We start from the raw sequence: 18079 nt of genomic DNA on the forward strand, positions 1-18079 counted from the left end.
CAGGGTCCATGTCTGTCCCAGCCACCACACCACTATCTTGAGACTGAGAGGTGTGGGTGGAGTGAGTGAATGGCCTGTGCCTGGCCTGGTGCCAGGTGTACATGAGGAGGAGGGAGCCGTGGGGTCACAGGCACCCACAGACAACTGACCACCACACAGACAAACTGGGAGCCTAGTTCTGGCCAAGATGGCTTCCCAGAGGAGACTGACTTGCAGGCAGGAAGGGATGAGCAATAAGCCAAGCAAAAGCCTGAATGCAGGGCCTGAGCCTGTCAAGCTGGTGAGCCTGGCCGCGTGGGCTCAGAGGGAGGTCCTGGGAGGGGCACCCATGAATTCAGGCTGGGTCTCAAGGCTGGACGGTGGCAGCACCAGGCTGCTGCCCATCTCTTGGGACCCCTACAGGGCCCCATGCTGTGCTGGGCTTTCCAGACTCTTCCCGCCTCTCCTGCAGACCAGAGGTCCCCTGCAAGGCTGTGGCTGTACCTTGGTGGCTCTGGGTACAGAGGTAGCATTGGTGAGCTTGGTACACACTGGGGAGATTTGCAGGGCAAGGGGTGGGGGGCAGCACTTCTGGTGCTTTTCCTTCCCCAAAACCTCTGAGGTCTATGGGAACTGTTGCCCTAGACATGGGGTGGTGGCAGGGACAGGAAGCACTGGATTCCCACTTCACCATTGGGAGCACATGACACTGGACAATGTGGCCATCCTTTCTCATTGGAAGTGACCCACCAGGGTCAACACTGGGCTTGCTACCCAGAGTCTACATGCTGTCACACTGCATTTAGGGAAGGGGGCCATGTTTCCTTGGATACCCTGGGACAGCAAGGAAGGTCACAGACACAGCCCTGAGGGACAGTGACTCCCACTAGCTTCACCCCCACCTCAAATGAAAGCCCAGAGCAACCCACTGCCTGTACCTCCCCATCCACTTCCTCCCAGCAAGCAGCCCTCCCTGCCTCTCTGCTCTCCTCCCACCCACAGAGGGGCACCATGCAGCCAGCTCTGGGCAAGGCACCGGGGGAGAGAGAGAAGACCCAGCTCCCAGCTGACCAGACAGGACAGGGCCTTAGGAAGTCATCTGGTGTGCAGGGTGGTGCCCATCAGGAGAAGGGGAGGGCATTCAGGTGGAGCAGAGGCTTGGCTGCTGCTGGAGGCCCCCAGGGGTCCCTTGAGCAGATGTGCTAAGGACTCACCCAGCAAACCTATAGGAGATGCAGCCCCCTTCCCCGTGACTGCCCTTGGCAGGTGCTGGGGGCTCGTTCCCTGAACCTCGGGATGTGCTTTACTTGGGGCTCAGAGATTGCTAACTGGGAGCTCAGAGAAGAGCTCCTCACCAGAAGATGCCCAGGCTGGCCAGGTGACCACCTGTCCCCAGAATGGGGTGAGTTTCCCGGTGACACTCTTCTACTCGGAGGAGCCCCATGCTTCCCCTCCCACTGCATTCAGCACTCTGGCCTGGGCCCCAGCAGCCGACCCGGAAACCGGTGCTTCCCAGGGCTGCAGCCTGGCAGACTGTGAAAGGAAGTGAGGCCGTGGCCACAGGAAGACAATTCAAGCCTTTTTGTAAGATGATTTATTTTATTTATCAACAACATGGGGTCAGAAAAGCCCAGCTGTAGGGGATTTCTTACTAGAACCAGTCTCAGGCAATTTTATAATCTTTGCTCCTTCTCCAGCCCTTGCCACTCCCAAATGCTCCAGCCCCTGGCTGTGGGGTGGGTGACAGGTGCACCCCAGCCCCTCACCTGGGGGGCCAGTCCCCAGGTCCCCCAAAGAAGGGTACCTTCTCAGCCCAACAGGGGCCAGAACCAGGAAGCAGGGAGGCCAAGCCAGCTGCTGATGGAGCACCCCATCTGAGCTGAGGAGCAGGCCCGGTAACTTCATCAGAGAACCAGAGCCCTTCACGAGCATTTTCCACAGAAGGGTAACCCACATCTGCAGAGCCTGCACTGCTGCAGGCTGGCAGGCAGGGCGGTAGTACCGGAAGGAAGGGCTGGCTGCCAGTGTCCCAAGGTAAAGGGTAAAGTACTGCCTGGGGGCCCTGCTCCCTCAGAGCTCCCTCCACCCCTTAGACAACAGGCACCTGGAGCCCTAGTCCTCACTGGAGTTGTCAAACTCCTCCCAGTCAGACACACTCATCACCTCGGAGGCAAAGTCTGGGTCTGCCTGGCTGCGGTCCGGGGTCCCGCGGGGCGGCTCAAGGAGCAGGGAGCGGGGCAGGGTGAGCACACAGGCCGCCAGGCCGGAGATGGAGTTGTCCAGCTGGGGCCCCTCCTCCCAGCAGTCCTTCTCCACGTCGTAGATGTGCACGTAGCCCGTGCGGCTGCCACGGTTGTGTGAGCGGCCGCCCATCACATAGATCCTGTTGTCCAGCACAGCAATGCCAGGCTCGCCATGCCCCGCTGGGAGCGGGCAGATGGATGACCACTGCACAGATGTGCAGCTGTAGCAGGCCACCTGCAAGCCAAGGCCAGAGTAAAGCTGGCACCTGCTCAGACGGGGCTACAGGCCTGGCCTGGGCCACCTGGCCAGGGCAGCTCTCGGCGAGGCCCCAGATCACACCAAGGCTGAGGGGCCTGGCCCCCTGGAGGAAGGGTTGGGGGCCAAGTTAGACATCCTGTCCCTGGGCTGGGCCGATACTCTGTCCTGCCTGCAGGGCCCTCAGCCAGCCTGCTGTGGCCCCGCGTGCAGCCCCTCCCAGTCAGTGTGCTGTTACTACCCACGGCCTGGGGGTACTATTCTCTCCTCTCCACGAGACTGAAATGCACGTAGACGCCAATGGACCCCATGGACAGTCTTTACCTTCCCCACAGTACCCAACACCATGGGGATGTGCAGACAAAACATGAAAATAGTCACTTGCTGATTAACAATGACCACCAATGTTCTCATCTTCAAAATTACCCCAAAAAGTAAACAAAAATATGGAAAAACGTTCAACCTACTAGTAAGCCAAGAACTGCATACTAGGCGTCAGGGACAAAATTATTGACTAGTAGCCACTGGAGGAAGAAAAATCATGGAAGTCAGTGCTTGGGAAGGCACAATAAAGCCAGAGTACTCACATGCCAGGGAAGCAGTTGCGTAACATGAATTAAGAGCCACAAAAATCTTACTTTTTGACTTAATAGTCACACCTTTGGTTTTCAAGCTGTGGTAGGCATAAAAATGAGATTGTCCTGCATCATCCGGGGGACCCGTGTACCGGCACAAGCCCTTGAGAGCAGGAGGGGCAGGTCTGACAGGAGCACCAGGGAGAGAAGGACTGCCCGCTGCCGCCGGCTCTGAGGATGGGGGGCCCCAGGCCGGGGCACGCGGCGGCCTCTGGAAGCAGAGAGGCCAGCCGACAGCCAGCAGGGAGACAGGGCCCGCCATCCTGCAAGCGCAAGGAACTGGATTCTGACAATCTGAGTGAGCAAGGACCCAGGTTCTCCCTGAGGGTCTCTAGGAAGGGAGCAGCCCTGCACACTTGGATGTTAGCCGCGGACACCCATGTCAGACTCATGACCTACAGATAAGAACATGCTTGTGTTAAGTTGTGATGTTTGTGGTGACCTATTGTAGCAAGAATAGGTAACTAGGACACCAGAGCTGGTGGTTCTCGTGGTTCTCACTTCCTTGTGGGGGGGTTGCTAAAAAGACTGCTGAGCCCCACCCTGGAGCCTGCAAGCCAGTGGGTCTGGGGCCTGGGAACTGCATTGCTAATGAGCTCCTAGGTGATGGCGATGCTGCTGGTCTGGGACAACACTTTGAAAACCAGGGCACTCACCTAAGGAAAAAATCCCAAATACCTGAAAAGCTCTATAAAGCAAACTGCTTGTTATGTTATTTGTAATAGCCGAAACTTAAGACCAACCCAAACAACGCATCATTCTGACAAAATTCAGCACAGCAAGGTGGGGGTGGCTATGGAGACAACGTAGTAAACTGGAAAACACCCACGACTAACTGCAGGCAGCAGAATGGATGTTCTTTAAACACAACTGGGGGAGACATGCATATGTAGGAAGACAGAAAAACGGGTGGCAGTGGGCTTAATTATGAGTGTTTTTCCTCACTCTTCTCCATTTACGGGTTCTGCAGTGTGATTATATTAAGTTTGTAAGTTTTTAATAGTAATAAAAATAAGCAAAACTATTCTGTATGGCGCTGTAATGTTGGGACATGTCATTTGTCCAAACCCATAGGATGCTCACCACCAGCGTGAACCTGAATCTGGGTGATAACGTGCGGCTGTGGCAAATCTGTTGTGATAAATGCCCCACTCTGGCAGGGGGATGGTGATGTGGGGGAGGCTGTGCGATGTGGGGGGTGAGGGGTATATAGGAAACCTGTACTTTCTGTTCAGTAGTCCTGTGAACCTTAAGCTGCTCTAAGAAACAAAGGCTGTTAAGAAAAAAAGGCCACATTGCAATTAACTTTTATCTGCAACTAGAAGGGGCAGGAATAACATGCTGGTCCTGCTCACCTGGTGCACGTCCCTCCTGTAGCCAGCGTCGTTGTTGCTGCCCCCAATCACATACAGTTTGTCCAGGAGGGTGGCCATGCCGTGCCACGCCCGCCGCACAGGCCCCTCGGCCAGCGTGTGCCAGGTGTTGCTGCCTGGGTCGTAGCAGTGCGTCTCTTTTAGGTAGTCCTCCCCTCTGCGGCCACAGGTGATGTACATCTTTCCCTCCAGTGTGGCGCCCGCATGGGCATACACCTGCACGGGGCCACCGAGAACAGGGCAGGTGGGCCATGAGGGAGGCCATGCATACCCCATAGCTGCCCCACAGCTCTGTCCCAACTTCCTCCTCACAGTCTGACGAGAATGGGCCCTGAATTCTTGCAGGACATACTAGTCACCCACCCCAGCCTCTTCCCAGCAGGGGACAATAAGTCTAAGGACCCAGAGATGACCGAGCTTCTATAAAGAGGAGCACAACCTTTGTGTTTCCCTTGGCCTGAAAGGGGACCACTGGATGGGGGAACTTGAAGCAGTCAGAGCACAGGTTTTGGAGCCAGGCACAGAGAAGGGACAGCACTTCTAGGAACCCCAGGCCCAACCCATTTTTAAAATCTGTTTGCCTACAAGTAATATCTAAGGATATGCTGAGGAAAAAATGGGCGTGGAAAATCAACCACAAAGACCAAGGCCACGTTAGTGATGGGCACATGTTGGAGAGGAAACACAACAGCCTGCCTTTGATTTTGGTCCTCAAGCTCCCATGTGCTTTCTCCCACACCCAGGGGATCTCCTTGCTGCCCAGCTAGCTGGACCCCTCACACTGATCCCTACCACTGCCAGAACCTCCTCTCTCAGAGCCACTTACCTGAACCTGCCCCACAGAAGGCCTTAAACACTGTGCTTATGGGACCCAAGGCAGGGCACTGTGGGTTTTTGGGGTAGGAGAGTCCCACAGCATGTGGAGGCTCCAGGGCTTGTGTTACAGCGCCAGTCACCAACACTTGGGCTGTGTGGTGGCACAATCAGGGGCTGGAGAGGTGGGCAAGCCAGCAGACAGAGAACACAGCAGTGGCAGGCCACACATTGAGGCCTTGGGTCTTCCCTATCAATGGTGTGAGTCTGGGGAGGTTCTGGGTGTTTTTTGTTTTTTAATTTAACTTCTCATTTTGAGGTAGGTGTAGATTCACGTGTAGTTGTAAAAAACAATACAGATCTGGTGTACCCTTCGCCCAGAGCCCCAGCGGTCAGAGACTGTAACTGCAGTGCAGTATCATACCCAGCATGCCGACTGCAAGACACAGGACATTTCCACCTCCACTAGGGTCCCTCCTGGGGCCCATTTATAGTCACACCCACTTCCCTCCTACCCCACCCCTTCCCTAATCCCTAGCAACCATTAATGTGTTCTCCATTTCTATAATTCTGTCCTTTCAAGAGTGTTAGATGAATGGAATCATGCAGCACATAACTTTTCGAGACAGGCTTTCTACACCACCCCAGGATCATCCAGGCTGCTGTGGTACCCATGGTGTGTCCCTTTTTGGAATGAGTAGTACTCCTGCTGTGCATATGCCACAGTTTGTTTAGCCATTCACCTCTCTCATTTGTTTCCAGTTCCTGGCTGTGACCGATAAAATTGTTATAAATATCTGTATACATCCTGGGCATTTATCTCTACTTCTGTGGGATAAATGCCCAGGATGGCAACTGGTAGATCATGTGGTAGTTGAAAGATAACTTTAAAGACACTGTCATATTCTTCCCAGGGTGGCCATACCATTTACATTCCCAACAGCAACATACAAACATTATTGTCACTAGAGTTTATTTTAGTCATTCTCATACACGGTTTTCTCACTGTGGCTTTAATTTGCATTTCTCCAGTGGCTAAAAATAGTGAACACCCTCTTGCATGCTTATTTTCCATCTGTATATTCCCCAGCGAAATGCCTCAAGTCTTTTGCCTTCTTTCTAGTGGGTCTATTTGTGTGTGTGTGTGTGCTATAATGAGTGTTGAGGGTTCTTTGTTTATATTAGATACTAGTCCTTTGTTGGATAAGTGGTTTGCAAATATTTTCTCCCCTTCTGTAGTTCTTTTCATCCTCTTAACAGGGCCTTTCACAGAGCAAGTCTGTAATGCTGACTAACTACAACTTGTCAGCTTTTCTTTCTATGGTTTTTGCCTTGGGGGTCAAGTCTAAGGTACTCACTGCATAGCCCTAGATCCCAAAACTTTTTTTTCCCTAAGTGATATATAGTTTTACATGTTACATTTATATCTGTAAACCACTTTCAGTTAATTTTTGTATAAAGTGTGAGATTTTTTCTTGCCTTCAGATGTCCAGTTGCTCCAGTATCATTTGTTGAAAGGTTATCTTTCTTCCATGCAATTGCTTCTGCACCTTTGTCAAAAATCAGTTGGCCCTGTTTGTGTGGCCCTTTCCTGGGCTCCCTGTTCTGTCCCACTGACCCATATCAATACCACAGTTGTGATTACTGTAGCTGTGTAGTAAGTCTTGACATTGGATACATTAATTCTTCCCACTTTATTTTTTTTCAAAACTGAAGTATTTTCAAAAGGACTTTGCCTTTCCATATAAATTTCAGAATAATCACATTTACAGCTATAAAAACTCTTGCTGGGATTTTGATAGGAATTGATTTAAATGCCATTTATCAAATTGGAAAGAACTGACATCTTCATTATTTGAGTCTTCCATCCCAAGAATGTGGTATGTCCATTTATTTATGCTTTATTTCTTTCATCAGCATCTTGTAATTATCAAGCATATAAATCCTATAAATGTTTTGTTAGATTTACACCTAACCATTTCATTTCTCGAGCAAATGTAAACAAACGGTATTGCGTTTTTAATTCTGGTATCCACATATTCGTTGCATAAAAAAATACAACTGAAAACTGGACAGCTACATGCAAGAGAATGAAATTGGGTATGTCTATCCCCATACACAAAAGTTAACTCAAAATGGATCAAAGACCTGAATGTAAGTCATGAAACCATAAAACTCTTAGAAGATAACATAGGCAAAAATCTCCTGAATATAAACATGAGCAACTTTTTCCTGAATGCATCTCCTCGAGCAAGGGAAACAAAAGCAAAAATGAACACATAGGACTACATCAAACTAAAAAGCTTCTGTACAGCAAAGGACACCATCAGCAGAACAAAAAGGCATCCTACAGTATGGGAGAATATATTTGTAAATGACATATCCAACAAGGGGTTAACATCCAAGATATATAAAGATCTCACACACCTCAACACCCAAAAAGCAAATAACCCAATTAAAAAAATGGGCAGATGATATGAACAGACAATTCTCTAAAGAATAAATTCAGATGGCCAACAGGCACATGAAAAGATGCTCCACACAGCACTAATTATCAGGGAAATGCAAATAAAAACCATGAGATATCACCTCACACCACTTAGGATGGCCAGTATCAAAAAGACTAAGAACAACAAATGCTGGCGAGGATGCGGAGAAAGGGGAACCCTCCTACACTGCTGGTGGGAATGTAAACTAGTTCAACCATTGTGGAAAGCAATACGAAGGTTCCTCAAAAAACTAAAAATAGAAATACCATTTGACCTGGGAATTCCATTCCTAGGAATTTATCCAAAGAATATAATTTCTCAGATTCAAAAAGACATATGCATCCCTATGTTTATTGCAGCACTATTTACAATAGCTAAGATATGGAAGCAACCTAAGTGTCCATCAGTAGATAAACGGATAAAGAAGATGTGGTACATATACACAATGGAATACTATTCAGCAATAAGAAAGAAACAAATCCTACAATTTGCAACAACATGGAGTTGGAGGATATTATGCTCAGTGAAATAGGCCAGGAGGAGAAAGACAAGTACCAAATATTTTCCCTCATTTGTGAAGTATAACAATGAAGCAAAACTGAAGGAACAAAACAGCAGCAGACTCACAGACTCCAAGAAGGGACTTGCGGTTACCAAAGGGGAGGGGTGGGGAAGGGTGGGGAGGGAGGGAGAAGGGGATTGAGGGGTATTATGATTGGCACACATGGTGTGTGTGTGGGGATCACGGAGAAGACAGTGTAGCACAGAGAAGGCAAATAGTGACTGTGGCAGTTACTACACTGATAGGCAGTGACTGTAATGGGGCATGGGGGGGACATGATAACATGGGTAAATGTAGTAACCACATTGTTTTTTCATGTGAAACCTTCAAAGAGTGTATATCAATAATACTTTAATTAAAAAAATACAACTGACTTTTGTATATTTATCTGATCTTTGCAATTCTGCTGAACTCATTTTTAAGTGCTAGGATTTTTTTTTGGTAGATTCCTTTAGATTTTTGACAATCTTGTCATCTGTAGGGTCGATTTTCTTCCTTCCTATTCAATTTGCATGCCTTTATTCTCTTTTCTTGTCTTTTTCATTGGTTTTGGTATCAGGGTAACATTAACCTCATAAGCAGGGTTTGCAGTAATGTCCCGTTTCATTCTTGGTATTTTAAATGTGTCTTGCCTCTCTTCTTTGCAATTCTTGCTAGAGGTTTGCCAATTTTGTTGACCTTGTGAAAGAATCAGTTCTTTGTTTCATTGATTTTTCTCTACTGTTTTTCTGCTTTTAACTTCATGGACTTCTGCTCTTACTATTTCTTCTGCTTGCTTTGGGTTTATATTGCTCTTCTTCTAGACTCTTGAGGTAAGAGCTCTGATAACTGCCCTAGCAGTGGGCAGAATACTCTGGTCACAGGCTCTTCTCAGCTTGGCCTAAAGCCGAGTGTTGCTTTCTTATGCTTCCAGAGGAAAGGAAGGAGATCTTTGCAGGGAGCCCCCTTTCTGCTACTTAAAACATGCACTTCCAGGAAGATACAGTAGGTGTATTCTTCCCAGTTCCTCCTGTTAAGTACAACTCAAAACTCAGGACATTACATGTAAAACAATCTTCATAAGACTCAGGAAGGTTGAGAGAGGAAGGCAGACCAGCTAGGGATAACTGATTGGAGATTTTTTTCTTTTCTAACGTAAGTTTCAGTGCTACAGATGTCCCTCAGCATAGCTTTAGCTGGGTGCCACACATCTTGACATGTTGTTTTTGCATTTTCATTCTGTTCAAGGTACTTTTATTATTGCCCTTAGATCCATGGATTATTTAGAAATGTGTTGTTAGTTTCCAACTGATTGAAGAGTTTTCTGTTAACTTTCCACTGGTGGTTTCTCGTATGAGTCAAAGAATGCACTGCATGATTTCAATTTTATGCATTTGTTGAAGTTTGTCTCCTGATGTCAGCTTCTTTAGTTCCAAGTCTGAGATATATGAGGCAAAAAGAAAACCCAGGGAACAAATGACCATACTGTGCTGTTCCTTAGGTTCTGAGGTCCCCAGCTGGTCTGTCTTCTCTCAACCTTTCTGAGTCCTCTCAAATGAGCGAGGCCGTGTGAGTCTTTCTTCTCAGTCCTTCACTGCCTGAATGGGCTCTGGGCTGACCCTGTGAGCCCACCCCCTCCACAATCCCTGAAGACCTGCTACAAGACTTCCCATGATGGCTGCATACCTGTCTTTCCAGGACCCACGTGTCCCCTCTGCTCACAGGATGAAACCCCTGCTCTCCGGCAGCCTTCCCATCTCCTGCACTGGCTGTTCCCCCACTGCTCTCTCGCTGTCCCTGCCCCAATGTGGGGATCGCAGCTATTCCTGCGGCCCACACACTGCCGTATTCTCCACGTCTGTCTCTAGGCTGACCACTCCGTTGAGCTTGACTTTTCATGTCAAAGTGACATTTCTAATCGGATGTCCCTGCACAGTTCACATTTATCATGTTCTAGACGGATTTCTCACTCCTGAACCCATCTGTCCTCCTGCTGACGGGGAGAAGCTGGTTGGCGGCAGACGCTGCCCCTCTGTGGCCACGCTGGAAAACTGCAGCTTCCCCGAGGAGGCTCCAGACAAAGAAGCCCTCAAGCCCCTCCCCGAAGGGCCCCGCCCCCAGGAGGCCACCCGCTCATTCCCACCCTCTCCCTTCCAGAAGGAATTCAGAAACTGGACCACCAGGTCTCAAGGACCCCCCCTGATATTGCCCGTGCAAAGCCTGGTCCTTTCTCCAGATGGGAGCAGGGGGCGCCCTCCGGCGGGGCTTCCCTCCCCCAGGGCAGCTGAGAGGCAAGGAGCAAGCCAGTGTTCCATGCCTGGGAGGAAGCATGTGCGGGCTGTGAAGAGGAGCTGGCCTTATCGGGGAGACTCCTACCCCCTGACGTCAAAGTTGAAGGCCCCAGGAGGCTTGGGAAGGGTGAGGTAGAGAGGGGAGGTGTGGAAAGAGGTTCAGGAAGGCAGGAGCTCTTGCCAAGCTCCCAGAGCCAGGGGGGCAGGACCTGGAGCGGTGCCCCGTGTACATCCTTCATGCCACCGTCTGCCTCAGAGGTGCTTGGGGATCCCTAAAGGTGTCCCAGCCTATAGCAGATACTCCACAAATGGCAATGCCAGTGCTGGATTGTCATGCACCCTGCTCTCAGAGGCTGGGCCCCAGGAAGCGCGGGATTAGCAAGCCCTCCTCCTTGCGCTGGGATCTGGTGTCTGGTATTGAGCCCAGAGTCCCAGTAGCCCGAGGCCATGAGAAAACAGAGGCACTTCCCTAAAGCATTGCCTTTGCACAATGAACATATTTTAAACATTTTCTAATTGGAATCAAGGTATTATACAAGATGCATCCAATTATTTTTAAAAACATGAAAAATACAACTGTGAGAGTGTTTCTGGCCTCTCACAGGCCCCGCCCTCCAGGGAGTCTGTCGGGGAAAGTCTGAGGCTTCTGTGGCTTTTCACAGGGTACCTCCTATTCAACATCTTGGGACCCGTCCCGGCTCATCTCAGGTGCGCTGAGGGGACGAGCAAGGGGAAGGCTTCTATCTACATTTGAACTGCAGAGTTAAAGGAGCTTCCTGGGGCCAAGGTGACGAGACCCAGAGAGGGGAGTAAGATTCTGGGGAACAGGGTTTGGACGCTTGATGAGGCTCTCCCCAGGTGGCTTGCTGAAGCTCAGGGGTCCCCTGCCCCAACCTCAGCACAGAGTCTCTGGAGGGCCTAGGCCTCTGCTCACCAGGCTGGCCTCCTGGCCCGGCCTCTCACTCCCTGCACACCTCCAAGGACAGCAGAGGGACAAGGCCCCTCTTGGAGGGACTTCCTTACCTCCCTCCTGAGCGGGGCCACGTAGGCCCAGGAGTTGGTGGTGGGGTCATAGCGCTCCACAGCATTCAGGTCATGATGGTAGTCACGGCCAGCCACCGCGTAAATGTGCCTGCCCACAACACACACACACAGGTCGGCGTGCTCCTGCTGCAGGGACTGGATCTGGAACCAACGGTTGTGCCTTGGGTCATACCTTGGAGGAGATGCAAGGACAGTGTGTCACTGATGGGTGGGACAGCCTGCCTGGCAGGTCCACACTTCCTGCTCTGCCCACGTTCCCTGAACCCTCCTCAGCTACACACACCAGCACACGGTCACCCCAGCCACAGTAGCAAGCTGCTACACACTTGGGCACAGGGCCTGGCCAGGGAGGTGCAGCCAGGAGCTGCGGAGTTTCTCCCCGAGGCCAGCCCCTTCCAGGTGCACCTCCTGGGTGGGCACTAGCCTGCCCAGCTGCCCACCTTTATCCTACCTGTCTCCCCTCCTGGTCCCCACTGCCCACGCCCACTCAGAAACACCCCTGAGGATGCAGCCAGCACCAGCCCCGCCTGGGCTTAGTCCTATCACAGCTCACCCCAATGCCTCTGGGGCCTCTCCTGTGCTGCTGACGCGCCCGCAGCTTCCCGGACCCCTCCAGTTGTGGGAACAGAAGTGATCTTACACTGTGGGCATTGTGGGCATGGTGAAAGCGATCCTGTGGGACTGCAGGTGCTCCCGTGGGAAGAAGACACTGTGCTGGCGCTACAGCAGCCCCTCAAGGCCGGAGCACTCCTGGCCCTGGTGCCGTGTGAGCACTGTTACAAGCAGTTATTGAGTCTCACATCCCTGACATCAGGCTTAGCTTCACACCCCTGCCACAGGACAAAGCTGTCCCTAAGCCATAATTGTACCTTCCCCTTTCCCATCAGCCTTTGTAAAAAAGCTTAATCCCAAAGCAGCAGCTCTCTTCTGAACTCCTGAGTGGTGCTGCCCCTTCCCACAGCTCCCAAGGCCACCCTGCCCCTCTTCTGCCTTCAGAGGGCTTCATGTTCTGAGCCCTGGTGATCTGAGCCACCCAGCATGACCAGCTCTCAGCCCTCTCTCTCTCCTGCACTTTGGACACACAATGCCTCCTTGCTGAGGCCATTCCCAGATGGCTGCTCAGCTGTGTTAAATGGAACCCTGCTTTCCCTCCTCTACTCATCCAATCCCATCCCCACCAGCAAAGCCCCTATTCACACACCAGAATTCTCAAGCCTTAGCCTGGCAACTGAGGCCCTTTGTAAACCAAGTGCATGCCCACCTTTCCAGCACTCAGCCCCTGCGCTCCCGCCCTTCTCCACACCCCAGGCCTGGCACTCTGCAAGGCACACAGGCAGGTATGCTGTTGGGGTGAATACAGATGATCGCAGAGCCTCGAGGGGCCAGGACCTCATGAGCTTGAGGCCCAAAGTCCACTCCTTCACCACCCAGTGTCTGGCCTTTCCCCTGGGCATCTACCATCACCTGCATCTGAGAACCGGCTTTCCAAGGTTCTTTGCTCAATGGCCCATGCGTAATTACAGCCTCTTTCAGATAAGTGTCGTTATTCCTCTACAGTCAGATAACTCCAAAGAGGACAAGCTGAACGTCAGCTGGCTCAGAAGAGGGTGAACAAAGGTTTCCTTGGCTTGTGCCGTGTGCTCGTCGGGGAGATCAATTCCATCCTCTGCCCCAAAGCCCAAGTTAGACGTGCTCTGCAGCTGCTTCTTCCTGTCTGTGCCCCTTGGCCAGCCCCTCCCTGCCAGCCAGGAGTTACAAGCAACAGGACGCCTCAGGAACTGGGGCCAACAAGAGAGAGGGAACAGGCACCTGGGTCACAACCATCAGGGTTCGAGCTGGCTCTGCCTGTCTCACAGGGCATATCTGGGCATCAATTTTACTCTGATAAGATTCACTCAGTTTCCGCACCTGTCCTATGGGGTGGGTGGTATCGCCTGCCTAGAAAAGCTACCATGGGGATTATAAGGGACAATGCACATAAAATCAGTCCTTGTTAACTCAAGGGGAGTTTGTGAAGGACCCAGGTTTGCACCTGTATTCCTAGACCTCAGCGTAGCTCGGGGCAGATCATGCATTGTCTGCTCAACGAATTAAATGATTACAAGCAGTGAAAGCATTCACTCACTATACAAATAATCCTGGCCACCCTATGTTGGCCAGGCATGGTGCTCAGCACTGGAAACCCAGAGAAAAACTCAAGACAAGGGCCCTCCTTCCCACTGCAGAGTGGGAAACAGGCTACAGAGAACAGGGTAGGCAAGTGCTCCATGTAATGACAGGAACCCTGAAGGAAAAGAAGTGAGGTGCACAGAGTGACCTCTGAACAGCAAGGTCTGCACGGGGCAGAGCTCTGTTATGGAGACCAGCAGGGCCTCCTGAGAAGGCGGCATTTGAGAACTGAATGACCCAGAGCCCAGTCAGGTCAAAGTCCTGCTGGGGATAGGTGGTGCTGGCTGGCATGGGTCACTGGGGCCCCGCCAACAGCCTGGGACTGTGCACAACACTCATTTACATGCGTGACTCTCCTGTTTCAAGACAAGCCCTTCCAGATGCTTCTGCCTGCTTCCTTCTGGCCTCCTGCCCTCACAGCCTCCTAGACTGAGTTCCTTTGGGTTTGTGTGTCCAGGAGACTCATACACATGCACATGTATACACACACCACACATTAATCATTTAGACATAACCAGTTAGGTTCATTTCTCATCTCCCCACTGTGTCCTATATCCCATATTTCCTCCTTATTGGATTTTCCACTTTGCCTTCAAATAATATTTTTTTCTAATAAAAATAAGCTTTATTATTGCATATAGGGATATAAACATAGTCACTTTACTGCAGATTCATCCTATTGTCAACTCAAAAGTATAATCTAGAGTTGGTACAGAAATGTCCTGGGGTCCTTATTAAACTTAGTAGACTGTTTTTCTTCTGTATTTCCATGGCTTAAGCATTCCCATGACTATTAGTAAAGTCCATTACAATTTTTAAAAATTTCTTAAGTATACTTTGAAATATTACTAGTCATGAAAATGTCTAAGGAAAAAACAAGTTACTATTCTAAGAAGCGTCAGGGCCTGTGGCAATATGGGACCAGCTGCTACCAGGTAAGGCATGTGGGCAGTATCGGTTTCCTTGGTTATCTGAAAGTAGAGTGTTCCTAGGAAATCCTTCTTAAACTGAAATGGCGTAAAGTGAAGAAGCAACTACTTTATATGGAAAAAATCTGAGCCTTCCCAGACCCCAAAAATAATCTCTCTCAGGCTTGTCTGATTCCTTAGGACACATCTTGCTAACGGATAAAACAGAAATGCAGATAAAGCACAGGTGCTCACAGACGCAGCTCAAAGCTCCGGCGGCATGATGCTGAGATTGAGCACAGCTCTGGGGAAGGAGCCTGGTGGGGCCATCTCCCTGCTCAAGGTACATGATATCTCTGTAATGGCTTGCTATAAAACAAACACTAAACTCTGTTTCTGCTTTTCGCCTTTTCTGTGAAAGCAAAAATGAAAACAGGTACTAATACAAATCTTTTGTAAAAGTGAAGTGGTATGACGGAAACTCAAAAAGCGAGGATACCTGTATTCAGTAGCCACAGAGCTGTAGCTACGGAAAAGGTGAAAAGGCAACGTGGGTAATACAGAGATAATCAAAGAAAAAAAAGAGAAAACAGTGGTATCTCAGAGATAAATACAATCTGCTCCAAGAGAGGTAAATTTTTATATGCAGTTTCTATAACAATGCTTTAAGATATAACCTGGTTAAGTTCCCAATGCCTCAAAATGAAAACTCTAATTAGCTACAAGATCTTGCTCTACTCTGAGAGCCTACATATTCTGAGGCTCGTGAAATATGCAAGGAGAGAGGGGAGAGGACCAAACTCTTAGGCCATTCAGATGAAGATCCTTCTGTCAGGTTTAAGAGTCTACCAGGAGATTAACAAACTTTCACCCTGTAGAGATGACAGGGCCCTCCCAGCCCGGCAGACACTGTACCCCACTCCCTCAGGGATGCTTCTCCCACCACGCAGGTCTCACCAACACCCTGCTCGGAGTTTGAGGCTGCAGTTAACCACAAGGCTGACATCAGCATTTTCCAGAGTTTGGCTTGGGTCTCACAGCACATATTCCCGAAAGGGAAGCCAGTCTTGAGTGCAGCCGACATCGATGGCAGTGACAGGACAGACTACAGGGGCGGGCAGTGTCCTTGGCCGCCATGTTCAGGGTCCTCCTGCGGGCACAGGGCAGCCCCTGTGCCAAGGGCCGGAGGCCACAACACCCTGGTCTACTTTGCAGTTCTGTGGTTTGCTCTCAGCAAGGAGGGTTTCCTTGGCCCTCCAAATGGGAAACAGCCCCCCAAAAAGTTTCATTGGCTTGGCTGGAGGGATGCCTGAACCCGGGGCTGCCCTACCCACTGGAGACATGGCTTTCAGATAATGAGAACATGAAGGCATTGTTTCCTTCTTCCTGAACTTGGCCCATCCTCCTGCTCAACCACAGTGTGCTGCCAAGCTTTGGATCCCAACAGTTTAAAAAAGGTGACCGCATCCTGGGGCCAGGAGAGCAGAGGGGCCGAGGAACAGCTGTCTCCTCCTTGGTCATGGCCACCACACTCATGCCCAAGAGGCACGGCCAGGCCGGAGGGCACCCCTGCTCCCCACCTCAGAAGACGGAAACATGAACACAAACCCGGTCAGTGCCTGGCTCACAGCTGCCAAAGTAGCTGGCAGTCTCTCTCTCTACACTGCCATCTTTCAGCTTACGGGGATGGAGACATTTCACACACACGAATCCCAAGAAACTGAACCAACATACAGCAGAGGGGGCCCCAGAAATATAATGGCCTCACGGATTTGCTCTACTTCTCTTGCTTTGCCCAAAGAAATGATCTGTGGGATCACAGCTTCATAGAATGACAGAGCTGGAAGCATCCTACGAACCATGGCAGTCCACAAAACCCCCTCTACTGGGTTCCTGGGCCCAATTCCAAAGGTGGGAGGACTTCCCCACACTAACAAGCAATTCTCAATGATGGGTCATGTCACTGTAAAATCTACTGAGCCTGCGAAAAAGCCCCTTATTCTTTAACTTAATCTATATGCTGTTCTTCCCCTTCTTCCAGCCCCTTAGTCAATTAAGTAACTTTGTAACGAGGACAAGAGATGAACCTCTGAAATGTAAATGAGCCTTCGTGGATAAAGAATGCTGACATCCAGATCAACAGCCAACTAAATAACCCTATTCTTAAGACAAAACTTCAAAGGAATTATGAATCACCTGTATACATTATGCCTTATGCTGACCTACCCAAAAGACCCTATGAAACCCCAGACACTAAACCCTTAAGCACACCTCCTCTCTGAGGTCACCCACACTCCCATCTGAGTGTGTACTAACTTATCAAATAAATTTTCTTGTTACATAAGCCAACTGCACTTGTCTCTGAACTCTTTTCCATGATGAAGACAAGAATACTTACTCCAACCTCCACCTGTGATGGTAAATGTCTTTGTCCCTTTGCTATTTCATTCAGCTTTGTAATCTTAACACAACCGTTCCTTTGTTTCATTTCAGACCAGTAGGGAAGGGAAGTTCTCAGAACATAAACTCACTCCATCCGGTAAATCCTGGGGTGGTAGGGACTTAGTTCCCACACTGTACAGATTCAAACAGACGTCGGACACCAGGCGACCCTGGCTTAGGAGTTGGCAAGGGATCTGCCCCATGCTGAGCAGTTCAGTGAGCTCCCCTCTCCTCCCTCTGCTCTTCCCTGCTCTCTGCTGCCTGCACGGCTGCTACCATTCACGGCCACCGCTGCTTTAATGAGTTCCTCCCTCACCTACACTCGTCTGACCTGTTCCAGAGATCTTCCTCGGGCAGAGTCAAGAACCCTCCCCCATATGGGCTGAGGTTTCACCTAGTGCCCAGGGAAAGGCCTCCCCAGCCAGATCTGCTGCCCACAACACTACAATTCAACTCAGTTCCAGCAGTGTCTACCTAGAGACAGCGTCAGATCTCACAGGGGAAGGACTCAGTCTACAAGACGGCCCTGCCACCTCCCAACTTCAGAAGCCGGCCACTAGAGCAGGCTGTCACCTGTGCTTCTGACCCACTGGCTATAAACTGGAGGTTCCAATGACCCCTCCAACTCAGATGCCAATCTCAAGTCCAGGCTGTCACCTGCACGTCTGACTGACTGGCTATAAATTAGAGGTTCCCATGATCCATCCTTGAGTTCTATTAATTTGCTAGACTGGCTCACAGAACTCAGAGAAACATGGTACTTAGTAGATTACCAGTTTACTGTAAAAGTATGTAACTCGGAACAGCCAGATGGCAGAGATGCACAGGGGCCCCCTCCTGGTAGGTCTTATGAAGGCCCCATTACTTTGGCATGGTCACTGGTGATGGTTCAACCT

General features: G+C 50.2%; 1 protein-coding gene across 4 annotated transcripts in view; it reads right to left on the reverse strand.

Annotated features, from left to right (window-relative positions):
• Window positions 1–1556: 1556 nt before the first annotated feature.
• KLHL22 (kelch like family member 22) overlaps window positions 1557–18079 on the reverse strand; it is a 33088-nt gene continuing 16565 nt past the window's right edge. For 3 of the 4 annotated variants that reach the window (XM_057491621.1, XM_057491622.1, XM_057491620.1), the window contains 3 exons: window positions 11644–11836; window positions 4469–4702; window positions 1557–2457 (listed from right to left, as the gene is read on the reverse strand). In XM_057491621.1, the coding sequence (XP_057347604.1) occupies window positions 2092–2457; window positions 4469–4702; window positions 11644–11836 (793 nt within the window). In that variant the 3' untranslated portion in view covers window positions 1557–2091. The remainder of the gene's footprint in view (window positions 2458–4468; window positions 4703–11643; window positions 11837–18079) is intronic. The other variant, XM_057491623.1, reaches the window with a different exon arrangement.

Source organism: Manis pentadactyla, chromosome 14 (genome assembly GCF_030020395.1).
Source record: "Manis pentadactyla isolate mManPen7 chromosome 14, mManPen7.hap1, whole genome shotgun sequence".
Lineage (NCBI taxonomy): Eukaryota > Metazoa > Chordata > Mammalia > Pholidota > Manidae > Manis > Manis pentadactyla.